The sequence below is a fragment of the Pygocentrus nattereri genome, chromosome 10 (genome assembly GCF_015220715.1).
Source record: "Pygocentrus nattereri isolate fPygNat1 chromosome 10, fPygNat1.pri, whole genome shotgun sequence".
Lineage (NCBI taxonomy): Eukaryota > Metazoa > Chordata > Actinopteri > Characiformes > Serrasalmidae > Pygocentrus > Pygocentrus nattereri.
The window spans coordinates 29,731,048-29,758,542 of record NC_051220.1 but is presented as its reverse complement, the minus strand read 5'-3'; the positions used below and the strand labels follow the sequence as shown (position 1 = coordinate 29,758,542).

The following is a 27,495-nucleotide window of genomic DNA, read 5'->3' as shown; positions in this document are numbered from 1 at the left end:
CATTTGATTTATGTAATACCTTGAATCCAAAAAGTATAAAAAGATGTACATTGTTACTGCCACTGACACTAAAACAGCACTAGATTTCACATACAGCGTACAGTAAATGTATCAGATAAGCCTTTGTAAATCTCAGATGCTCATGATTTCCCAAAAGTCAATGACTAAATTATTTTCTGGGTTCTGATAATTTTCTTTCATCCTCTTTAAATCCATTCCCACACGTCAGCACAGAGCAGACTAGGAGAAGCAAGTAATCAGACATCAAAAACTCTTATTTGAACCAACTATGTGTTTGTTTCTATGGTAATTAGTAAAAACAGCAGTGCAGTAGACAAAGCGACCTGGGAGCAAAGGAGCAACAGCACACTTTCAAGAGCAAAAATTGTTCCTAGAATTGCACACCTAAATAGCAAAATGATTTTTCAAACCATGTTGTAAACAATTCATTAAAACAATGGAAATCGAGGAAAAATGAGGATTATTATTAACAGCAATACAATACAGTATAAATCCTTATCGTAAATACTATGATAAAGAATTAGGGCTGAATCAATATGAAAACTTTGTTGTAGATATAGATATCAATTATATTGTAGACTTTAATTTTAGTTAAGCAGAGCCTTATTGACAGATATGACTTAGATCTCAATTGTCACATCTCTTCAACTGGAAAAACCACAGAAACTTAAAGAAACACTAACTGAAATAATACATATATTGTAGCGCTGGAGGTACCAATTGTGATTTTGGTTTCTGTAAATGATGTATTTTTTAAATATTTTTCACCATAGAAGTTCATTTCTTGTGTGGTATTCTCATACTAATTTTACATTTACCATGCTTTTTCTTATTTTAATCATGATGGTCTTTTGTGTTCTCCAGTTCAGCCTGCATTGCTGGGACTGAGAGGTTCAAATCCCGAATTATTGGAAATCTATCACAGCAGGTCATCAGCATCAGTTCGCGTTATTGGCTACAACAACTAAGCTCGATACAGAACATCAAATGCAGTACCCTCAATTCAGAGAAATGCATCATTCATCAGTGATGAGAAATTCATCAGACCTAATTTGAGAGAAAATGCAGAATAGAAATAACCACATGCTGTAAGTGTCTGAATTACCACTCCTTTCTGTCCTGCATCTGTGGCATTTAAAAAGAATGATGTGATGCACATTTTGTGACAAATTTGTCTGTATGTCATAAAATTTACATTTAAAGCAAATTTGAAACACAGAGATTTACAAAGAAAAGAACAATGGTAAGAACAAAGGCCTGAGCTAGAGCTGGAGGCTGTTTTGTCTACAAGCTTTATGAGTATAATTACTCACATAAACAGGATGAAGTGATGTTAAATACAAAAATCAATGGTTTCATTTCTAGAACACAAATAAAGAGTAAGCCCATGGGCTTTACAAAGTACTCTATGTTGTACAAACAAAATAAAATCCAAGACACCAGCTGTCAAACACATAACACAGATTCAGCAATAAAAAAACTTAGAATTTTATTTGATAGCAAAAAAATACTGTTTTCTACTGATAATAAAATAATAATAATCATTTCTCAATGAGCTAATTCTGGTGTGGCCTTGAATGGTGAACCTTCCTGTCAAAGTTCTGTGATAAATGTTGCCCAATCCAAATGTCATGAACTGCCATATTCCTGCATCTCTATCACAGGACATGTAATGAGGAATGACTGGTCGATTAGTTACACAAATCAAAGAGTACTTTTTTATTTCAGTCATTCTTTAGTTTACTCCTAGTTTGTGATATATGTATCATTAACTTCTATGAGCTGAGGTGACCTGCCTGTTGTTGGATGCTACAGTTCAGGTGAGAGCAATGTTAGATGTGTGTATTGTGTGTTAGTGCTACAGTACCTGTATATTCACTCTGTGAATATTATTTACTGACTAACAATGAAAACATGTAATTATTTATAGTTTCTAGTTAAACTCTGAACAATACTGCTAACATTAATTGAGTGTTTCTCCAATAATAATTCTAAGCAGACTGACTTTTCCAGTAGTCCTAAAATGACAAACACGTACACTCTGCCTTTAAAGAGCTGCTATAATGAAAATCTGAATTTTCTTCATTTATTTTATAGAAGAGTAGTAGAACGTAAAAGAAGAGTATATAGAAAGTAAATAGAAGAGGTGTAGTATGTAATTATTGTTAAAGTTTCAAACATAACTATTCACTCCTCAGTCCATAAAGTCCATAAATACAAACAGCTAGTTTTGAATTCAGTGTTTTTGTGATGTCATGAAAACCAGCATATCATAAATCAGCATAAATTTTAGGTCTGGTCTGTTTTGGCAGCCAATCAGAACAGAACTCATTTACATATTTAAGTCCAACAACAAAGAACTGTCTGTCAGTAATAAAAATGAATAATAACTGTATTTGGTTCATAAACCCATGCAAACCTCATAAATGAACCATGTGAAAAAAGCAAAATACAAGAAAACTGTAGGATATAAGCCCTTTAACTTATGTTGATTAACCATTCATGCATGGTTAAAATAAATGCTAAGCACTATGTAGCCAAAAATTGCCTTCACCTTTTTTGCTTATTTCGCTCTTTTTAAGGAATTACTGTATAGTGGAGGTATTACTGGACACACAATAAAAAATGTTTTAATTCTAAACACTAGACTTTCAAAAAAGTCTGCATAGACATGCTCAGTGTCAACAGGATACAGCACAACACTCCATAATCATCATTTGTTTCTATACCTGTACGCGGTAAAATGACAGTGTAAGCTCTTACACATTGACATCATTTTGAAAAATGCACTGATGTGACAGAGGTGAGTCATAACCCAGCAGCCGAGCGTCACTGAGCCAGTTTGCTAGGCAACCAGACTTGTGATAATTGTCAAAAATGACAGGCTCTTCTCCTTTAATTGCCATTCTCGAGATGTGCCCATGCCACAAGAGAAAGCCACTGGGGTTGACAAAACCTGCCAAGCATGATCAAGCACTCGGAGGCAGAATGAAGCCTGAGCCTGAGCAGGCCTGGCTCCTGTTAGAGCTGATGGCTCTGTGATGTGTAACATGCCCTAACTCAATTCACAACTATGTTTTCAGTTGTCTTCACCTTCACCAGCACAGAATTGACAGCATTGAGCACCGTGAGATAGAAGTGGGTGTGGAAATATCTGAAGGAACCGTTACCATCATGAAACAACTGGGATTATGCTGTTTTTGGGAAATGAAGAACTGCAAAACAAGAGAATAACTGATTCAAATAATGCCTCAAAGTACTACGAGACACATGGCATAAATTTGTAAACCTCACTGTATTTTTAAGCTGCAGTGTAGGCAGTGGTGTGTTTGTACTGGATAAAATCTCTGATTACACCAGAAATGAACAAGCAGACTCACACCAATTCTACATTTTAAGCCACCTACCTAAAAAAAAAAAAAAAACATGTTTTCTAAGCAAACAATGTCATCACAAGTTTGTTCAATGAACCCTGTCTGCTGCTGCACGCAGCTTTGCATTTTCAGAACTATTTTTGTTTGGCTTGAAAAGATTCCATTTAGCATTAAAACAGTTTCTGTACTATGAAAATATGCAACTTCAACAACATTGAAAGGTGCAATAAATAAAGATAAATAAACATGTTTAAAACAAGGGAAAACAAGGGAAAAAGTTACAGTGTATTAAATAATAAATTCTTTAAAAAGTCCAAGCACTTTTGTTTTTTTAAGATCCTGGAAATCAGATCAGGAAACAGCCCAAACAGGCTAAAAATGATGTTATATCCTCTACACTGCTGATCATTCAAGTTTCATTACTATTCTGGTTTTATTAAAGAAAACTAGCATGTATATTATACATATAATTCTTATAGGAACCTATATAAACTAACCAAGTGTAATGAATGCAAAATAGTCTTTTTGTGGGCTACCAAAGCCAAAGTTTCTACATTCAATAGATATATAAATAACAGTATTTCAACAGTGCTGCAGCAATAAAACCAACAATAGGGGTCATTTTTTTAATGTGTGAAATCATCTAGTGGGCGAATAATGTCTCCAGGAGGCATTAGTGCAGACTTTTCCAGAAGCCAGAAATAATGTTCTACCATCTAAAGCCCTGTTTATGCCTGTGTGGTCCACACTAAAGCAGGCCAAGCTAAAGGGCACACACATTCCGGTTTCTCTTTTCACACTGGCCACGAAAAAGCGGTGCTTGCACGAGGACCACCACGGCTAACCTAACACAGCACAGGCACTCCCAGCTGCAGCACAGGCACACATTAAAAAGAAAAGCAGCTCGGTAAAATCAACTATCCACAACTGTTTTATCCTGCAGATCACAACCAATTCAAATACTAGAAATTACTATATATGACTACACACACACACACACACACACACACACATGTATGTACGTATGTGTGTGTGTGTGTGTGTGTATGTACATACATACACACACACACACACACACACACACACACACATACATACATACATACATACATACATAACATACACACACACACACACATATATATATATATATATATATATATATATATATATATATATATATATATAAAAATTTCAGCAACAAAAATTCTGTTTTGAATTGTTACATTTGTTTGACAGTAAAGGCTCAAAGCTACCAAACTAATATAATAGAATATAATAGAATATAACAGAAACAGATTCTTAATGTCCTATTGGAAGAATATCATCACATCACTTAGCGTTAGGAGGCAGTTTAGAGCGCAGTCTGTTGTGGGTGAAATGTTTCCCATTACAGCTTAGCCACATCCTCTACTGCCATCTGCGCTGAGATTTCCATTATTTTTATATTCACTTTATAGTAAGAAATCTTTACTTGCTAAAAACGCTGTGAGGGCAAGAAAAAACTATTCATATATATATATATATGAAATATTCCTATATTCCTACAAATACATACAAAAAAACATGAGACAATACACAGCACATTTATCTGTCTCTCAATAAAAACAACAAAATCTCAAATATAATTCAAGATGACAGCTAAAAACCTGTACAGCTGTCCTATTCATTTCCATATGATGAAGTGAACTGCAGAAGCAGCTGGGTAAAAAAGCATGAAACTTTATTTCAGTATTTTAAATTTTTACCAGCTTTTCCCAGCTAACAAAATGCTCTGACCTGTTGCCAAAGCGTCAGACCCGTGAGGTTTGCGAGACTGATGAATCACTGCTGCTAATTCCCCACTATTGAGAAGTGGGCAGGAGAGCGTGTCTCCGCTGCAGGACGTTCAGAGACAGACATGATTCAAAGCTCAACACAGGAGTCCCCAGACTGTCACTGCTAGCTTGTCCAATTATACAGCACACAGAACTCATACATACACAATAAGAGAGTGCGTTGCACCATATATTATGTCCAAAAAAAAAAACAAAGAGATGAAAGGCCATAGTGGGGCAAGCAGAACAGAAGGAAACAGTAAATATCGAAGAGGATGAAGGACATGACAGCAATCCGGAGGAGAGAATGAGCTGCACTTATCAGGAGCCCCATTAGAAACAGGAAGGCAGATGTAAGCAGACGTAAATTACTGTTAATCATCACAGCTCCAGGATTTCTGTGCCCAGACGCTAACAAAGTGCACGAGAGGCATTTTAAGCGGAGTGAGAGAAGGAGGAAAAAAATGTTCTCCGCGTGCCAGTGAGATGGAGCTGTGCTGAAAAGTCGAACACTCCGGCCCGTCTCACACAGCCGCAGCTCCATCCCTGTGGATGTAAGGAGGAAACCAAAAAAAAAAAAAAAGAAAGAAAGAGGGGAAAAAAAGTGAGAGAAAAGGAGGACGATAGGCTGTCCCACTCCACTTTTGTGCTCTGATGTCACTAAACACATGACCCAGCCTCTCCAGTAACAGCCCACGAGGAGGGGAAAAAAAAAAAGTGTGTTTTAAAGCTTACACGTTTTTGGATTGTGAGAATGTTTCATTCCCCTCACAAACAACCACAGAACCACAAGTGCGGTGCGCGGAGTTTTCCCCAGGACGACAGGAGGGAGCCACTGGGGTGTAAATGGTTAATCGGCGCGGGTCAACCCCAGTCCCAGAGACCCAGCGAGTCAGTAAGTAGACTCTAACCACACTCATATACGCCTCGATTCTGCTCCATCCAATATCTGTGCCTGTACTCTTTACTCAGTCTGTCTCTGACATTGTGGCAATACCCAAATTTGTGTGCACACAGTTCATTAATTATATTTAAGAGTGGGGGGGCGGTTTGCCTGTTTTTTTTTTTTTGTTTGTTTTTTTATTTGCCCTGATATGGTTTTGTGTTCTCAGTTTAGGACATCAAGGGTCACCACGACCCTTCATCAAAAGGAGAAATATCCTCTGAGGATAACCAAGTGTGGCTATGGCATCTAACAGTCTTTTCAGCTCGGTCACTCCATGTCAGCAGAACTTCTTCTGGGGTAAGTGCTGTGCAAAATTATTTTTAATTCGTGTGCGTTCGCTGTGGTGGTTCAGGCGCGGGTCATTCGGAAGCCACCTCTGCGGAAGGCACCAGCAGCTCTGGGTCAACGACCACTCACACGTACATATACGCACTTCTGATCATATCAGACACAGAGCACAAAGTAGAAAGCCACTTCACAAATGTCAATAGTTGCACTGTTTACTTTTGCAAACATGCTAAGAAGCTGACATGTTTGTATAACTTAAAACTATATTTATGGAAGGGAAAGATGGGAAAAAAAGGTTTTGGATGTATAAACAGTCTCTCCGTTTCAATTTACAGGCCAACATTAAAACAAGATGTGGAAAAATTCAAGTCTAAAATTGACCATGGAAGTAGCTTGGATTATGTGTAGAACCTGGTGTGGTTAAAACTAGTTTACAGGCAAAGCGGAGAGAGCTGAAGGCAGCCGAGCGCTCACATAATATCCACATCCAATGGAATGAAACGGTCCTATATACAAAAGTAAAGCTGTCCTAAACCTCTTTTTTCCCTCCTCAGTGGCTTAGTTTTGATTTCGACTTCTTCAAACATGAACAGGAAGCAGAGGTCGGAAATAAAAATTCAGCTTGAATGGAGCTTTTTTTTTTTTTTTTTAACTGAAGGGGCACAGAAATGTCCTATAAAACTTCTGCTTTTTTAAGACATCTAGGCCAGACCATAGACTAAGACAGAGGACAGGCATGAGGTTATCTTGAGGCAGTCGTGAGACATGAGATGGGGGGGGGGAAAAAAAAGTACAAACAAGAAACAAAATATATGCAAAGCATATTTGAATACCACAAATTTTCAAACTATACCAACATGTGCAAAATATAAAACAAGATTAAATTCAGTTTTCAGCAGCTTCCACACCCAGGACATCAACGTACAAAAATAACCGAGAAAACAAAAATAGCCAAATGTTAAGTTATTAACAAAAAACAAAACCAAGACATATAGTACTTACAGGATTTTCATCAGAAGCCTTTTCATGATTCTGAAAGTCCTGCGCGCTCCAGCAGAAACATTCAGTCTGGCTACTGGGACTGGGCCAGCCAGAATGGGCTACATGGTTTTGTCATCACTTTCTGTGTACATCAAGGCATTAAAGACGGTGTCACTAAAGCACGAGGACCACGAGCACCAGAGCCGTGAAACCTCATTCTACTAGAATTCACTGACCACATGCTAACATTGGTTTAGAAATCAGGACGACTGAAAGGCTCTGTCAGGGCAGAGACGATTTTTAAGAAAATAAATACCAGTAAATCAGTTTGCCTGTAAACATATTTAAAATACATGTTCCAACTATTTATTGAGGGTGTCTGTAGTGACACCATGGAAGAGCCACTTTTTCCTGAAGAATCTTGCAACGGATGGTTCTTTAAAAAACATTTCTGTGAAGATGATGTGCACATTTGAATTTTAAAAGATTAATTAAGAACCCCACCCCCCATCAACATATCACTGCTGTCGGAACAAAACCTTGTATATTAATTTTTATCAGTTTTTCAGTTTTTGACATCATTTTAAAATGTCTCTTATCCTTTATATTGTGTGTAAATTTCATGTTGAATGAAACAGAAGAAACAGCAGAAGAAAAGTCTGGTTCCATTGACTAACATTAAAAGTGAGGTGTGTTATTCCCTTCTCCTGTAAAGTTACCATTTGGAGAGATTTTGTCCCAATAACAGTGACATATAAATGTTCTATTCCCAGAACGTTATGTCCATATCAAGAACCATTCAGGAACTATTTAGAGTATTCAGAGAAATTTTCGTGAATCAGTGATGATACTTGGGATCGATTTCAACACAAATCTTAATAGGATGTTCTCCAGTAATGAATAAACAAACTAGTAAATGAGGCACGGTCCATTACAGCCTGATCTGATGGAGTTTAGCTGCACTCATCTTCTGGATGTCCCTGAGCTATCACACAAAGAGGACAGATGTTCCACTCTGAGCACATTTTTGCAGCCATCACTAATCAATTACAAGCATGCTGCGCAGCTCCTAGGTCCATGTGTATCTCATTTTGGGGAAGCGTGGTGGTCTCGCAGGCTGAATAGTGTGGGTTAATTCTGCTAATTGGTTATCACAGCTCTCCTTTGCACTGGAAAAACAATATTAATAGAGAAAAGGTGACCCAACTAGCCCACAGAGAGAGAGAGAGAGAGAGAGAGAGAGAGAGAGAGAGAGAGAGAGAGAGAGAGAGAGAGAGAGAGAGAGATCTACACACCCAAGAGAAGCATGGCTAATTAAAGGCAGAGTTAAAGGTTAACAAAACGTAAATGTTACAGCGATGGGATATATTTCCATTTTGGGAAGTTTTATCCCCAAACTTGCTCCACCTACTTACATTTGCATGTACACTTGCGCAAGCCTTTCTGAGCTGAGTGACTTTAGTCTGACTATGGGTTTAAAGCATTGACCAGCGGCTAATTAGGGTCCTTTAACACACTATTATCTATAAGCGTGTTACATCTGCTCACTGACGTTTTTGCTAAACCTCAATCATACCTGTCTGATGATGTGTACCTGGCACACTTCAACAAAGGTTGAAAAGGGGAATTCCATAAATCTTTCAACGTTTCAACATAATTAGATGTAAGTGATTCACAGTGGTTGGTGTGAAATGGCGCATTGTAGAGAAACTCTGATTTTCTTTACAGTGGTGGTGATAAGAACCAGGGGCCATCATGTCTACAGCACACATATAGCCATTACATTTACTATCCAAAATGACCAGTAACCCTATATGTGTCTTCTGTGTTTTTATATGAAATGTTTATAATGGTTTAAATAGTGGTAAATATGAAAACCTGTATTCTTAATAAAACAATGTCTGGCAGCAGAAACATAACCATTTTATGATAAAACTTTTTTAGGGAGGTTATATGCTTAAAGCGGATGTCTGGTTCCTATCTTCACCACTGTAACAATTTTAACTCTGTAAATTTCTCTAGAACAGTTCCATATGAAACAATTCCGAATGAGTTTGCTTACATTTTAATGATTTAATTACGCATTTTGAAAAATCTGTGGAATTCCTCTTTAATCAGACACCATTTATCTTTGTCTGAACATCAATGGAGGCATTTTCTAAAGTGAATTTTGAGCATCTGAAATATATACACCACATGTAGCGATTCAGCATCAATAAGTGAATCATATTTGGATTGTGCTAATAAAGGGAACGGATCATCTTGTGCCTCAAAACCTGTAATTATCTACAACATTTCAACATTTGGACAACTTTAATCAAATCTGAGGATAACTGTGCAATATAGAATGAAAGCCTGTGAGTGTACACTAGCCCAAAAAAAAAAAAACCTAATTAGAAGGTTAGCAAACCACATGGTAAATAGAAAGGCTTGAAGAAAAATGACCGAACACTTCAAAGGATTGGAAAGTAATTTGATATGGACACAGCCTGATACAGCCAGATGACTTCAAAGTTGGAAAGTCAGAAAGATACAGAAAGATGGATCACGCTATTAGAAACAAGCATGCCAGAGCTTAGTGTAAAACTATTGACAGCTTAGATCTGATAAATAAAGAACGCTGCAATTCTAAAACTAAGCCTAGGATAAAATAACTGCATAATGCTTGTGAAATCAGGAGATGTGCTTGTGGTGACTGAGTTTCTGATAGTATAACTGCGACTGTTTCTGACAGCAAGCCCTAATTGTAATCACTATTATGACCTGTGATACCATTAACATTGTAGTAATACCATTTATACTGCAGTAATAATGTGTGACATGGCTCTTATTTCAAAACCTGAAGTCAAATCTGTGAGCACACTGATCCACCTGGCCTCACTAACTTTGAATCTGGCTGTATAATGTCAAGAACGAGCTAATAATGAACACAGTGAAAAGGGCACACGCGCTTCATTCAGAACATGACAAATGATAAACATTTCTTCCTCGGAAATCATCACCACAGAGTATACCCGACGTGCTCCTCTAGATGACAAAGGCAGGCATTGATGTCTCTTATGAACTTGGAGAGAACTTCTGAGAAAATAATCAAACACTTAACCGTGCAGTCCGACTCTGCCAAACACAACATTAAAACTGGGAAACAATAAATAGTCCCATAACATGAAGAAACTCGACTTCTGTAACATAGAAACCCAGTCAACAAACCATCAGAGTGGCCACAAACCATCCTTAAATCATAGCCAGCCTCCCGATCCCTCTGATACATCACTGTTTAATGGAGTCAGGCCTGTAAATAAGTGAGGAATATTGAGAATGTTCAGAGAGTAGATCTTGTAACAGGATGTTGCCTTTGCTTGATGTAAATGCATTTTCGAGGAAGCGTACAGTACTCAAATCAACTTAGGCAAATTCTTCCATTAACTAATTGCTCCCCGTGCCATGCGGCATGGCACACGCTACAGACATCTGCGAAATGGATTGCAGAGAGAGCAGGGTCCCATCAGAGGTCTACTGTAAAAGTGCCAGAACACAATTTACTCAAAAGCTTCTTCATTCAGAAAAACACTTTTCATTCAGAAAGTCTTCTTTGCTGCTCATTATTTGCCTTCTGCTAATGCTGTAAGGAGGAATGGCCAGAACTGACAAAAGGTTTTAGATTTATATACGTAAAACTGTATAAAAAGTCTTCGGCTTCTGAGAAAATAATCATTAAAAAGCTATTTATCTGGGTTAGTGTTTATTTGAGGGCTGCATGATATCAGTAATGATAGATATTTGCTTATCAGCATCAGGCAAACGTTTAGATTTTACTGCTGTGCTAAAAGATTTGCATTTTATTCATTTCACTGCATTTACAGTCTGAATAAAACAGAAATAACTGCTATTTGTATCTATATTTCTAATCCACATAGATTTCTCAATTTCAACGTTTTATAAATGATTATGTATTTATGTACAGAAACAGCAGGGCTAAATGATTTGGGGAAAACTTTTTTTGACTAGATTTTTCTGACTAGTACTCTCCAAGCCTCTTTTCTTGCCAGAAAGCACAGCATGTCCATTTTTCTGGCCTTGAGGCTCGAATGCTGAATGCTGTGTGCCAGACTGCTAGTTCACAACCTCTGCATTATCAGACTAAATTTCACCACTTAAAACTTAAGACAAAGTTCAATAATCTAGCATATATTTAAAGCTGCAGCTCTCACGATTTGAAAATTGCACTCTGAAATTGCAGTTTCAATATAAAAACAATTAATTATTCAGCCCTGAGCATCAGTATCATCTTCAGCAGATACATACATGAAAAATACCGGATTTCAGCATTAGGACATAATTTCCTAGTATATTTGTTCAGAAAAATACAGATATTAGAGCAAAAATACATAATTGATGTGGCATCAATGACTGGTGATTTTATGTATGTGGATGTTCTTATTTAATCATTTCCAAACATGTATTTGAGGCAACCCGTATTTGTGCACCTTCATCAATTTAAATCAGGTGTGCTGCTGATGGAATTTCATTGATTTGTTAATTAATTAATTAATTCATTCATTCATTCATTCAAATCTAGAATGAAACTTTATTCTTGTTCTAGGTCAAAACAAGAAATCTTGTAACTTTTTACTGAATACTGAATTTACTGAATACATATGCACAGTATAGTCAAAAGATTTGATGCTGAAGAGTTAAAGTTTTGAGACACGTCTTCAGGTTGTACTATGTAGAGCAGCAGGAAGGGCACAGCTGAAGAAGCACATACCATATAAACAGAATAACCAAAAGAGAGAAAAAAACATTTCTAGTGTGTGGAGGCTTGGGGCAGTTTTTAGAGTAAAATATTGAATGTTCAGATAAGTGGACTTCACATGTTTTGACTCTACCATAATGAAGTGAGTCCAGCACTACAGAGGCTCCACATTTAACAAGGCTCTACCTGTTCTGCCCAACACAGCCACAGCCAAAGCCGGCACACTCTATTGATTTAACCTCAGCTGGAATGCAGTTTTCTTTGACTAGGGCATTACTTTAAAATATTTATAATATGATACACACAAGGGCTATAAGGAAAAACAGAATGTAAAAATGCGCGGAATGAGCCGGGCCAGTGGCGGAGAGAGAAGCGGACGCGCTGCATTGGCAGTATCTCTCATCCTTGGTTTCCCCTTCCAACTGTGGCTCCATACTTCACCACAGGGGAAATCGAGTGTTTTCAAATGGGCCCTTGTAATGCTTTATTTCCTTTTAAAAATGTACAACTTTGATATCTAAACAATAAGAGAAGAACTGGAAGTCAAAGTGTCTGTCTCAGATTCCCCAGAATAGTGTTAGCCTTGAAAATACAAAACGACCAGAACCTGCGAGAAAAAAAACGCTGCATTTAAAAGATGTTTTCACTGGAGATTAAATCGCGGAATTCTGATGAGTCTTTGTCTGAGACGTCTGTAAAACCGTGTTCAACATTCTCACACGATATCAGTGCTGGGACGACACTAAAACACAAGTGTCTCCAAAGGAATTAGTCAGATAAACATGATATTTCATACTAACATTACGTCTGCCTCCATTCAGACTCTAAGGAAAAGATATGGAGAAGAACCAAAGGTGAGGAGGACACTTTTTGTCCATTAAAAAGAGAAGAGAAGGTGAGGGCAAATGAGACAGAAAGCTAAAGAATCTCTTGAACTGCCTGGCCATCATGCACAGCAACACCCACGTGAGAGCCGGTCCCTGAAACTTGTGTGTTAGTGCTGTACACACATTCTCACTGCACGTGGAAACCAAACCATTAACACAGCAGGACAAAACACCCCCATCAGCCCCACATGGTAATCTGACCACAGCCATGAGTGTATGCAAGTGGAGCACACACACCTGTGAGAATCAGATTACCACTCAGAGAGAAACACACAGGTATGACACACTCAGCCTCTGTTACAGCCACGTCCTATTCTGTTCTTCTGTTTCAAGTGCTTGAGGCAACAATAGAAACACTTTGTCAGGCCACAGAGCAAAATCTCAGAGGATTTAATACAGTTTGAGATATTTATTTACAGGCAACCATAGTGAACAGCTGGACTAGTGTGCTTAAAATATTGTGGATCAATGGCTACTCTATAAAGAAAACATGAAACAAAGTCATACGCAAAAGTCATACGCAAAACTTTGAATATCTCTGGCCAAATGACATGTCTTGTTGATTTTCTAAGTGAAAATAAGTTAACACGTGGTCTACAGAGAACACACTTAAATATGACATTTTGCTGCACATTTTAGTACACAAAAATTTAACATATGGAGAAAAAATACAATATAAAATTGGTACATTTTATATTTTAAAAAAGAAATAGTAATATTTATTTAACTTTGTACAGAAGCGTGTTCTCTGTAGAGGAAGTGTACGTATAATCGCTTATAAAACAAAACACGTAATTTGACCCATGGCAGCAACATTTTTGCAAACTACTGCATATACAGTGCAACGCAAAAGTCAAATACAATTTTAGAATGCATACAAATAAACATAAATGCAGTGAAAAGTAACACAAATCTCAAAAAAAGTAGAAGAGATGTTGTGAATGTTGTGAAAACAAAACTTTCATTCCTGTTGTCTCCTCAACTCCCCCTGCCATTACACAGATTTGTTTAAATCCACCACCAGTGCACTTGATTTACTATAAATAATACTGGGCTTCCTTGAAGAGAGGCCTGGAAGTGGATAAACAAACACTCTGATATACATAAAATCACTTATTGTTCTACTATTATTTGTATTTATTCCAATTGTAGTATTGTTCTGAACAAATAAATGTTTACCGTCAATCTAAATGGCTTTTAAAATATGATTTTACCAGCTGTGTATATGTGTCAATTTATTTGTGTGTGTATATATATATATATATATATATATATATATATATATATAGTGTATTTGATATATTTGCATATATATATATATATATATATATAAAACAAAGAAGAATAAAAAATAAAATGGAGGCACAAGCTTTTGTTCTGACTGCATTGATATATACATACTATCAACATAATACTTGGTATATCACTGCAATGTAAAAAAAAAAATCTTTAATGATAAATTGACCAATAGAAATGAAAAACTACTTGGAATAAAATCTTTCTACACAGACTTACATTAAAAGTAAAGCTGTCTTCTCTTGTAAGATCACTGTTTTGGGCATACATGTTTTATATATATGCAAATATATCAAATGCACTATCTATCTGGGCATGTTCTCCAAATAATTTGCCCAACGTACATAATTACCCAAATATACCTCAAAAGAAAAAAAGGCTTCCTTTGTAAGCAATTCCAATAATAAAGACAGAGTGATAAATTGCATACAGAAAATCAATTAGTCATTATTAAATTAAAGCAATTTTGAGGTCAGACAAAAGGGCACAGATGAACGTTTAGCTTCTGGGAGTCAAAGCGACTCTGTTTAAGCTCAGACCGGGAAAAAACAGTGGCTCCATCTCTGCCATTAAGTATTAACTTTACATCTGAGTCTGTTGTCAACAGTGCTGTTTTTCTGATTAGAACGGCTGTTGACTCATCCTGTGACGGCATTCAGGAGGGTGCTATAGTTACTGCGGCCCACACTGCAGCTCCTGTTTCATTGTCTCGTGTGTTTACTGTAAGCCCAAACTACTTATAAAGTTGTTTCAGAATATCAGTGAATCCTTTGGGGAAATAACTGCTCCTCATCACAGTATAAAAGCCAGGTCTAATGTAAAATTTATCAGTCAGCAAGGTTGACACTGTCTATTAAAACATTCCTCCTCAGCTTTAAATATGTATTAGACATCCAAAGGCAAACGCTCCAAGTTGTTGTTTTCCATGGAAGAAAAATGAGGGGTAACATTTGAGTTTGATTCACTTGGAGAGGTAATTTTGAGGGAAACAATAGGAAAAAGCTTGTGCTTCCAGACTACTTCAGAGTTTAAGCACAGAAGATGCCATTTTGCTGACAAAGACAACAGAAACACATTCTTGATTTTCTCTCTGCTCCTAAATATTAACAATGCGAGCCATTAATAAACATGATTTCCTTGGATAGGGGATGAAAGCAGGTGGAAGGAAATTAGAAGAGGTGCAAACTAAGAACTAAGGGAATTGGTAAGGCAAGCATTTGCGTAGACTAGTCGTAGGATGCTCTGCACGCTACAATCTTCTGCTGTGAGATCATTTGGATACTTTGAAATATTGATGCTCTAGACTTCATGAAACTGGCAAGCAAAAAAAAAGGCAAAAGCTGTGAAATATTTCTATATTTATATCAAAAACAAGATCTTTTCGCCTCGTCCTGGCGCGAGCGCACGTAAGATGTACTGCTTTGTATGACTATTCCATCTCGGCACTGTCGGATGAATTTGTCCTGGAAAGCATGTTTTGAATAAAGAGCTCTCGAATGCATGTCTCTAATGAGGTGCCGGCACAACTTAACACATGCTAGACATGCTTCTATGATGCTCTGAATTTTGGTACAGCAGGATTATTTTTCTTTACATCAGCTAATTAATTATTAATGGTCTGACTTGTTTGCAGCTATTGTTCATTTGGCTCTGCTAAAAGTGTACAATGTTGTTCGCTGATTCCTTTGACATGGCTTGATATGTAATCAAAGTAAGGTATTAATGCATTCAGAGTTCATTCGATCACTTTTTTTGTAGACTGACATACAACATCAAATCCAGTCCGAACCCAAGCAGTAAAAAAAGTGCTCTCTGCAAAATATTTTGGGAAGTAGTTTTCTTATTATGGAACAGCAAAGGATTTCTTAACACCAAATTATGTTCAAGGGAAGCAGTATTCACATTTAAGAGGTCACGGTCAAGCAGTATCTAGACAATTTAAAAAGTAAAGATGACAAAAAGGGCTATTTGGACCGATGTCATTGAACAAACACTTTGGTTCCTTAAAAAGCTTTAATTTTATAAACAGGCTGGACTTTAAGACTGAAATATGTAAATGACCTAGCTGTCTAGTATCGTGCCATACTCAAAAAGCAACCTGAGCTGAAACCTTCTTTATACATTCAATATGAATGAACTGAGCTAGCAGAGCTAGACTACTGTAAGCCAAATAGCTGGATATGTTTAAATTCATTTTTACCTGACCGATTTTCCAAACTCTTATCCTTTAGACTAATGTATGGAAACGTATGATTGTTCTGACTGGCTCTACTGTACTGTGCCCTAATCAAAAAGTAGTCCGGACTGAAACACTTCTCATAACTTACAGATAAATGGGTGTGGAAAACTGCCTCAGGCAAAATAGATAGATATATGCCAATTTGCTGGTTATCATTCCAGCACCAAAACAATAAATTAAAAAGAAGCTGTTTGCAGCTTAGATTCCAGATATGGACACTGTCTATTCAAAACAGACACTATGTTTTGAAACATCAATGTTGGCATATGACGGAGGAAAATCTGGTTTCCCATCATATGGGCTCTTAAAAAATGTCAATTATATATAGATATATCATTATGTATTTATATGTACAAATATAAGAGTATGTAAAGCATTTACACTAAAAAAAAAAACTTACAATGTTTCCATGAACCACTGTGGAATCTTTATTTTTAAGAGTGTAGTAAGAATCCACACATGCGAGCACTGCTACATATGTCTGCTTAATAAGAGGACAGCCATCTACAGACTGACAAACAAACATCCAAGAGTGCTCAGGATCATCTTAGAGACCAAAAAAAGGTTAAATGTGGAACACTTGGCACAGCACATTCTCAGCAGAAACACTAGAGTCAAAGTGCAGTAAACAAATACTCAATAGTGATGAGAGGTTCTATTCAGTCCCCAAATTACAGTCTGGTTAACCAGAGACTCTGTGTGCCAACTCATTATTGCTGCCTGCTTCCAATGGGACTTGGACGTTTAGGAAAACATTCAAGGGGCCTTGAAAGTAAAGACGCCTTTATAGACGTAGCAGCCCAAGAGACAGTAGCCTGAATTAGGCCAAATGCCCAAAGGCTGCTGGTCAACGTCTCCAGTAGAGCATGGTAGATTACTTAAAATGGGGTTGGATTGTGGAGAGTAATGGTATGGGATGGCGAAGACCATCTGAGAAATGCACTACGCTTAGCAACGACAACACAAATGTAGTTCTTTAATTATCGTGATTGACTAACATGTTACTTAACTGTCCTGGGAAAGAACAGCTCTTAAGCTCTGTGCTGTAGAAATATGGTGAAGAAAATGGACAAGGAAAATAAATCAGAATGCTCAACAACATCTTCAGAAAAAAACTGAAAGGGCTGACAACACAAACAGCAATAATGATGCAACTGTAAAAAAGCAATGAGGACATTTTCCCATATGAATACAGCTTATTAGTGCATCCCTTAGAAAGGTTGTCTATTTTCATTATATACTGACAAATCAGAACAAGACAAACTCATTTCCATTTTAAATCATGGCCAACAAGATCTTACTAATAAAGTAAGACAGACATTTCATATACAATACCGATTCCTTCAACAGCGGCTGCACTGTCTATCACTTCTACAGAGCATGTGCATCAGAAAAGAAAAAGCAGTACATGCTTACAGTATATCACCCTTGTGCTCTGGAACAGGTCCGGCTCTGGCCTCATTTGACAGACAGGCTTTCTAAACAGCCCCTGGGTGTAGCGACAGCTGGGCTGCCCACTGCTCACAGCCACTAATCACAGATATAGAAGCAGAAACACTTTTGTACTCAATTTAACAGAAAAAAAAACACAGAGAAAAATACTCCTGTTCTGGAACCTGACCTTTCCATGTAAACACAGTACAGATACATGGGCTAAACATCAAATTTCACTTAAGCCTTTATGTAATGAGTAGGTGTTAGTTTTAGAATTTATAAACCGCCTCATTTCTTGACTGAGGTCATTAGTTTTTCGCAGAATAATAATAATCATTTCAAAGTAATGGTTTTACACACTGTTAAACAACTACTAAGAGAGCAGCTCTAAGGTAAAGGCTTGCATTCCCATGTTAACGTGGCCTTTGTAAAAAGTGCAGGGTAATTATTTTAATGAATGTGATGAAGGTGTGTCGTACTAACGTTTCAGCACCTACTTCTCAAATATAGACCATTTACCACACTGTTTATGTAAAAGCTCTAGTAGCTTTTTCCAGCTCGGAGCATTTCAGATAGGAACGAGCAATAGAAAATAGAAAGAAATGCTAGACAGCCTCAAGCCCACAAAAATGCTGGTGTGGGTTTGGTCTGGGCATACAAATACCATTGTATTAACACCATGTCACAAATAAATATAGCAAAATAAATATTTGTACCAAGTTTGTGTATTGCCCAACAGTACATGAGCCAAAGAGAAATGAACACTTCAGCTATTTTCAATTAAACAGCAATGATTTAACTTGTTAAAAACGACAGCTGCAGTGGATGTGAAGAGAAGTGACCATCAGTTAGTTTTATAGACCTGAAGCCACAAAAATCCAGTTTCACCTCATTTGAACTGTTTCATGCTACTGGCGCAGTGACGATGAACTGCTGAGCTCAGATTAAGCTTTCTTAGAGAGTCACTCTGATCAGGTTACAGCCACAGGCAACGATATGCTTCATGTCTTCAATAGTTAAAGGAATTTAGGGATGCATGGCCATAGGAACAGCTTCCCTCTTTCCTCTGCCCAAGCACAAAATCCATAATGAACCAACACTCACATAAAATACTGGCGGCCTGTCTGCAGAAAGGGAGCAGGGTATAAATTAGGGCACAACCGATATCAAAACATTGCGAGCAAAATGAAAACTAGAATGCTTAAAAAGCTAGAAATTCCAATGACTTATAACAGATAATACAATGAAAAGTAAAAGAGATTTCGATACTTAAAGTGTTTTACTAACTGACTGGATTGTTAACTGTTTACGTCAGTTGTTAAATATTTTCTCACATTTCTTAAAGTCAAATAAACAGCAGAAACTAAAAAGGAGCATAAATATTGAAGTATAAGGGCGGACAGAAATATCGTGGTTTATCTCTTATTTCAAGTTCTCTCCATGCTAAAATAATTGGTCTTGTTGCATTTGCTTATGTTACAGTAACCATGATGCTGTTTTGTGCTCAAGTTTACCAGTTCAGCCTGTATTGTTGTTAAAGAAGTGAACAGATTGTGACTGTAAGCTTAGCAGTCACTATACAGACAATCAGAAGAGTATAAAACCATCCTTAGATGTAAGCATTATGTTACAATTGAAAACAAGTCACTATTTTCCAGAGCTTTATCAGCAGGACTTGCAGACACCAGTAAATCTGCAGGATCTTAATACTGGCCAACTGATATATCAAGTGGGCCCTAGTATAAATGTTCCAGCAGGAGGCCAGCTGGATTTCAGATGGCAAGCTCTGAATGTTAATTAACGTGTTACAATAAGCCTTCATAAATCCCACAATTGCTTCTTAATTAAATCAACCTTTCATATTTACAACTGAGCATGCTTCAACAGGGTTATTTACTATCATTTAATCCCCACGTGTCAAACACAAGCCAGGCTCATGACAGTCCTATTCGGCCTGTAAAATTATTTTCATTTTGTATTATTATTAGCCCGTTTCACCCTGAGATTACACTACAGTCCCCCAGCATACACTCAACATAGTGTACATTCTGACTCCCTTCCTCCAACATCAATCTTTGGGTCAGTGGTTACACAAAAAGAGAAGACGTCTGGTGTCTAGTTCAAGCAAATAAGCAGTTTTTTAAAAACTATGTAAAATAATTTATTTTTATTTAGAATTACTTTTGAATAAGTATTCAATACCTAATAACTGTGCCTGCAGTTTTGGCATGTTCTGAATAAACAATGATCACGTTATAACAGCTCGGGTCATGGCAAAATGTGAAGTACACGCAAAATGAAAATACAGCCGGCCCACAGGTTTGCTGAGCTTTTTTTGATATGGCCTTTTAGTGGTTGAGTGTGACACCCATGATTTAATATACAGAGCCTAGTGATTTTCAGTGATTTTACCTTTGATGCCAGTCTCTGGCAGTGTCACATGAGCACCATATGTTCATTTTACAATTCACCAAGCTGCCATTTTACAAAGCTAACAAAGTCATCAATCACACAAGACACTGCTTACTTTATAGATGCACAGTAAATGTACTTAAACTGCACAAGTAAGTGAAGGAATGGATGTAGGCGAGTCAAATCCACAAAGAAAGACAAAGCTGAAAGTTGGCCGTATTCAACTGTCTGTGTTATCTTTAGCACCGTATGCGTGTAGTATGGAATTTCCCCGTCCAAAGTAAGCACTTTTTCAGCATGGATTGGAATAGTACACGTCAAGGCGATTGGGAGAACAGTCAAGGTCATTTTTGAACATGTACAGGCTGTATAGATGAATCTATAGATGACCTGAGAAGTGCAAAACTGACGTTGTGCACTGTCTATCTCTGAGAAAAAATGAATAGCTGTGGGAATAGCCAGAGATATCTAACAGCAGAGTCATTTCATATATGGGTGGTGAAGAGAATCACTGGCACTCTTCCTGAGAAAACATCACTAAACTCTGAGCTCCTTCGTCTTCTGTCAAATTAGCAGACTTAACCAAGTATTGATGCTGCTGCTTTAATTGCTTGTGTTATTTAATTCAAAGAGTGCAGCAGTGTGAAAACAATTTGACTTAATTTAGGCCACATCCACTTAACTGTAATGCAGATTTTAATACTATTTGCCGCTGTTAGAGCTAGACTGCTATGAGCATCCTTTGGCCTATACAGATGCTGATTAAAAGAGCTAAACATCCTGATAACTGTTCCTACCATCTGACCTCATCTGATATTTACATTTTATATTTGAATCTGCAATTTTAGGTAAGTTTTAGGTAAGTAGTGCTTTATTAACAGAGACAGCTCACTTCTCAATACACTTCTTAAACTGAGATAAACAGCAGAAACTCAAGTCGGACCTTAAATAATATATAAATAAAATAAATACAGTAATGCTGGTGGAGTTTTGCTTTCTGTTAATGCTTCTTATTGTTTTTTATTAGTTCTCTTCATGAAAAACTATTTGTGCTATAACATTATTCTCATACTAAAGCTTTAGCCTGCACTGCTATCACAGAGTATCACAGGGAATGATTCTTATTCCAACTGTTCAAGGGTTTGCAATAGCGTCAGGAGATGAAGACTTTAAATCCCAGCGATGCTTCAGCCAAAAAAAAAAAAAAAAATAATTCAATATTTTTGCAGACACTGATAAAACCACAGGTTGTGGATACATTGGTTGGATCAAAATTGAATCTTTCTGCGCTCACCTTCACAAATAACTCTGGGCACTGATGATAGCAAAGATAGATTTCAACATCCTACCCTGCTCTAAGTCGTAAAACTTTGAGACTCAATGAAGCAGGGTCCTTTGAGACAGATGGCGTCACCTTTTCATTTCAGTTAAACAATACTGAACTGAAATTCTGACATTAGCATGGAAAAAGAAGATCATAACAAAACTGCTCCTCAGCCTTCAGTCAGATCACTGGGACAGTAGCTTTCTTTTTCTTTTAAGAGGCATACTTCGGTTCCATTTCTTTACGCATGAACCACAGAACTTCCTGCCATTTATAAGTACAAGTGATCTCAATTAGGGACCTCCATGAAGGCAAGAGGCGGCAGACAGTCATGGCAACAGGAGCCAGAGGAAACTGTCTTTACATTTTCCTCCCTCGCTGCTCCAGACAGCCGGCGTGCCCAGAGTAGACAGCGTCAAAAACATGCACGCGGAAACGTGCCTGCTTTTACAGTATGCAGACATAAATGTCAGAATCACGCAGTTTACCAGCGTCATCCTGGCTAACTTTGACAAACAGTTTTTTTCCCCCTATTGGAAGAAGATCCAATCCAGACTTCTTAATGCTGGCTTGGACAAAAACATGATAAATACAGGAAAGAGCACTGCTAGAGAAACAGCACTGTAATACATTGTTAAGAGGAGCGCATGAGACAGAATATAATTTCTCCAGGTCATCATTCAACATAACACAAAGCCTGCCAGCAGGGGAATGAAATGTACTCAAACCCAGGCCATTTACACTCTGTCAAAAGCGCTTGTCATTTTCAAGCTATAATTAAATGTCTTGCAAAATACAGGACTGCAAGATGGGGCTCCTCATGCAGTCATATGTTTATGAACTTTGTATTTCAACAAAGAGGAGCTTGAGGGGAGTGGACAAAAAGTGTTTGTGCAGTCCGTAATGCGGGGTGTGATTTCACAAACACATTCTGTGTGCACAAGAGAAGAAACAACGGCTTAAAGACGCTGGAACAGTAGACGTGCTGCAGGGTGCACGTTTTGTCAATAATGTAAGCTAAACTTCTTGCATGGAATGTTTGAGGAGACATGAGTGCCCTCACATTGTCTTCAGTGGCATCAATAACAAAAACAGCACTGTGCTCGTCCTGTTTTGACAAATCTGGCATGTGAGTGAGGCTGGTGTCAGCTTTTTTAAAAGCTTCTTTGGAATAAGATAGATTATATGAAATATCATGTCAACATGAACTGGAAATCATAACACATATTCTTTCTGTAATGTGACATATTTACAAAATTTTGCTCTAAACCCAAACACAGCCCAAGAACTTTCAGCCCATTTCTGACCCAACCAAAACCAGATAAACCTTCAAATACAAATCTGCCTGGAGACCAAAAGAATTTGGTCTGACCCCAGCCTGTTTTCAGTCTGAAATGAACTCTAGCTCAGCAAAATTCTGTCTGAAACTGACCCAAAACCTGCTCCTTATCATCACATTATCACTAAACCTGAAAGAATGGCGTAGTCATTACATTACGGACTAATAAAATAATATGACATAATTGGGGAGTAACAATGCTTTGCAATATTGTGACATCACAATGCAAAACTGTGATGATGTGCATTGTGGAGATGTGACATGCACTGTGAATAATGGACATTTTGTTCATTACGCAATTTGAAAGCAATTGCGCTCTTTGAACGATAATAAACGTAAACCCAGTATCATGAATTGAATCGTGGGCTGAGCGATCTGTTACACCCTAAGATTTAATTCATCTCTGGTTTTATCAATTCTTCAATTCTTTATCAAAGATTCAGACAATTCATTTTAATCTCTACAGCATTAATAACTAAGTAAGGGGAAAAGGCTCATTTTGATTTTAAGTTGACTTCAACCTATTTACAGACTAATGTTTGTAGCAGATTGATAAATCTTGCCATAAAATGTCTAGTTAAATGTGAAAATTACAGAGATTTGCTGTACTCTGCATTGTTTCTATTAGTCTTAGACAGTGTGGAGAAGACTAAAGGTGGGGATCAGGGGCAGCACTGCAGGATAAATTTCATTGTGGCTATACAAACCACAAATACTCTGTTGGATGAGGGCCTGCAGATTGCAGTGGAAATTCCATTTATGACTCTGGTTTCTTCAGTAAGCCTGACTGATAGGTTTGGATACTGGCATCATATTATTCACTCCAGGTTCGATGACAGTTTTTTGTAAGAAAAGCCAGGCTAATATTTTGGCTAATATACAGTATGCGTATACGCTGACTAACCGGTTCATTGATTATCTACAGTAAATAAGCAATGCTTATATCTGGCATACAAACCAATAAGCATGACACTTCAGCAAAAGCATACAGTGTGGAGAGACGCCAGTCCAGACCTATTCTTGCTGTCTTCACAAGGCCTGTGGTTCTAATGCATATTCTTTATTACACTGGTGATGAGCTAAATGTCTGAGCTAAGGCTAATTGCTGCTTGATGGTGCAGAGAGTTGGACGTATCCAGCGCTCTGAGGTTTTGGGAATAGTGTGAGAATTTCTCACCTCAGATGTGGCTCAGGTCTGCCGTCGTGCGCGAGACGACCACCAGCTTTGAACTCCAGATCATTATGATGACTAGTGGCATTAGTACACACATCAATATGAGTGCATGAAAGGAGGTATACGCGTGTGTAAAGAGAGAGGGGCTGCTGATATATTTATGCTGGTGTCTCTGGCAGGCCGGTTATGAACTTTAGGAATCATAAACAGAAAAGACCCTGAGCAGAATGGTGAATATTACTAGAGCTGTAGATGGGTGAAAACGTTTCATCTACTTACATCATGCTCTGGAGCTCCGGGATGAAGCTGGTGGTCTTTCCGGATCCTCTCCCTGCCATGGAGGTGCTGCTGGCTGCCATGGGGCTCGCAGCGCTGTTGCTCATCTGTTACACACACACGCACACAAAACACAGTCTTTCATGCACCGCTCATTTGACCGTGTGGTCCATCAAAGCCAGCGCAATTATAAACCCACTTCCAAAGAAAACGTTTCCTGATGCATCAGACAGGAGAGGAAAACGCCACACGAGACTGAACCTGAATCATGACAAAAGACACTATGAAATGGCAAAAACGTCAGCAGATGTCATAAAGAATACAGTGCAGCTCAAATGTGGCTTTGCAATATTTACTTTTAAGTGTAAAAGGCCGAATTACTTTTAAGTGTAAAAGGCTGAATTGTTATAACGGAAAAAAAGGAAAATCCTCATGCTGAGGGCAAGTCAGCAGAAATTTGGATATAATTCTTCATATATGAATGCTTCAAAGCAACTAGCCATTCAGATGTGATTAAGCTGTGTTCTAGCGCTCACCAAACAGGCTATTTACACAAACCACTTTTGCGAGTGTCAAATAGCGCTTGGGGCAAAATACTGTAATTTTCATTATCCTGGTTCCAACAGAAAATATATATTGGTGTATTTCCATAAATCATTCCCATTTTGTGCACAATCATCACTGAGTCACTAAACTCAAAATTACGCCAAATTCCCTTGGGAGAAACATTATAAAAATAGCAAAGAAGGCCTTGAGTTTCATACATCTGCTTTCACTTATGGATGCACCAACAGAATTTTTTCACTGTCAATATCAATTTAGAGCACCCAAAATCAAACAGCCACCAATACCAAGATAATGATAGTATAGCTGTAATCATTAGAGTGATATCCAAGCACTAAACGTGAACGTGTTTTACATTAACATTTATGTCCATCTAAGATTCTCAACCTGGCAATGTGAACTTACTTAGTGTTTGATTTCAGAAAGCTGCAGAAGAAGCAACAAAACCACTTAGGGGTGAGCAATATGCTTTCAAGATAAATTACACCACAATATGCTTTTCTGGGCAAATAGTGGATACTGTGAGTAGTTACATAACTAAACAAATACAGATTTCATTACAAAGAGCATAACTAGGCTTGTTTAACTGGATTTAGGGCAGATCATTAAAATAAAAATCACTTTACATAGCTACATATAGTTTTTGATAGTACTCTTTGAAATCTGGCACTGTGTGATCAATGGGGCTTTTTGTCTGTTCCAAGTTATTAAACTCCAGAAAAGCAGAATATCATGATTCTTAGAGTAGATCATGAAAATGTCTTTTAATAATGTGATATTATATGTTTTCACCCACAGTTAATACCATCACAGTATTAAATATACAAGCACAGTTTATCAATACATACCCAGTACTTTGGTGTATCATACATCGCCATTGGCATGTGTCTAATTTTGCTATGCCATATATGGACTTACATAATAAGCCTTCTGAAAAAGCTTTTAATATACACTACCATTAAAAAAGTTTGCAAGCAAATATTAAATCACTGTTACTTTATATACAATAACAACATATACAGTGTAGATCTAAGTCCTCTACACTAGAAAACAAAAGGGATAGTTGTATTAAATATTTCAAGTACTTTGCCAACAAGAAGGCAATCAAAGACAAGCAACAGACATAACACACCATTGTCCATTTATAGGAATATTTTGTCAAGCTACCTGCCTCAAGGCATGATAGCCACTTTTGAAATACAAGGTATTATGGATGTTTATTATAACTTCACTGTACTAATTTTAGAGTCATCTGCAGCTCAGTTGATCTATTTAGGGATACACAATGACACTAGAATCATATCGGCAGATATTTGATGATGTATTTATTGTATTGAAGAATAGACTTTTGAGGTGATGCTGGGCTATTGCACTAAAAAAAATCAACATTTTATGAATTGTACTGCCATTTCTATAATTCTACAAATCCATGCAGATGTAGTTACTATTTCTATATTAATCATTTATTAATGTTTATGTATATTTGTAAGTAGTTCAGTAGGATCATTTTAAATACTTTGGCTGACCTCAAACGGACTGAACGGTAGTGTATACATCGGTATGGTCAGGTCTACATAAAGACCATTTTAAATCACACTCTCATGGAAGAAATCATTAACTGCTAATTATGGACCTGATTAAAGGAGTGTAAAATCTCTGATTGTGTGCTGCACAGATAACATTCATCACACAGCTATCCACACATTTTGCAGTTAGGCCTCCTCAAATACAAACCCCTGCTAAGAAAACAAATTAACAGGATGCTGAAATTTACCTGGAAATGGACCTTGTCAAATTTAAATACCCTCATTGTTAATGTGCAGAGATTTACATTGGAAGCAAAGCCAGGTGAGCTTTTGATGGCCCACCAAATATATTTGAACAGAATCACCTGATGCACAGGTGCCGGCTTGACTGAATTCAAAACCACAGCCTTCCTATGGCAAGCCAAGTCATCAGAATATCAAATCACACAGGTGTAGTGCCTTTTTTTTTACAGATCAGAACAATGCACTGCTGGGCAAAGAATAGTTTGCTCTATTGTTAATGACTTTTCTCAGTCCAAATGAATGCTGTCCACATTCAGCAGACATCAAAGCAGGAAGTGAGCACCACAGCAAACATAAAACTGCTAGTTTTGCAGTCAGAGACATAAAGCTAAATGATTCAAAGTGCCCCGAGAGCAGAAGCACAGACAGGACTATTTTGCCCAATAAATACATCCGAGCATAAAATTTCAAATCCTTCTGTTTTCGCCCCCTCTGTTGGATGAAAGCTTTAGCTTTTGCTTTGACTTGTGAAGGCAGATGGTCGCCATACTAGGCAAAATGAATTCAGATGTGGCAAATGAATCAAGATTACTTCAAC

General features: G+C 37.4%; 2 protein-coding genes across 3 annotated transcripts in view; one reads left to right on the top strand and one right to left on the bottom strand.

Annotated features, from left to right (window-relative positions):
• supt3h (SPT3 homolog, SAGA and STAGA complex component) overlaps positions 1-27,495 on the bottom strand; it is a 114,299-nt gene that overhangs the window by 84,857 nt on the left and 1,947 nt on the right. The window contains exon 2 of the mRNA XM_017721411.2: positions 24,568-24,671. Coding sequence (XP_017576900.1) covers positions 24,568-24,671 — 104 coding nt within the window. The remainder of the gene's footprint in view (positions 1-24,567; positions 24,672-27,495) is intronic.
• The window catches only part of runx2a (RUNX family transcription factor 2a), a 60,140-nt gene continuing 38,663 nt past the window's right edge, over positions 6,019-27,495 (top strand). Inside the window, exons 1-2 of one of the 2 annotated variants that reach the window (XM_017721410.2) lie at positions 6,019-6,107; positions 6,325-6,455. In XM_017721410.2, the coding sequence (XP_017576899.1) occupies positions 6,398-6,455 (58 nt within the window). In that variant the 5' untranslated portion in view covers positions 6,019-6,107; positions 6,325-6,397. The remainder of the gene's footprint in view (positions 6,108-6,324; positions 6,456-27,495) is intronic. The other variant, XM_017721409.2, reaches the window with a different exon arrangement.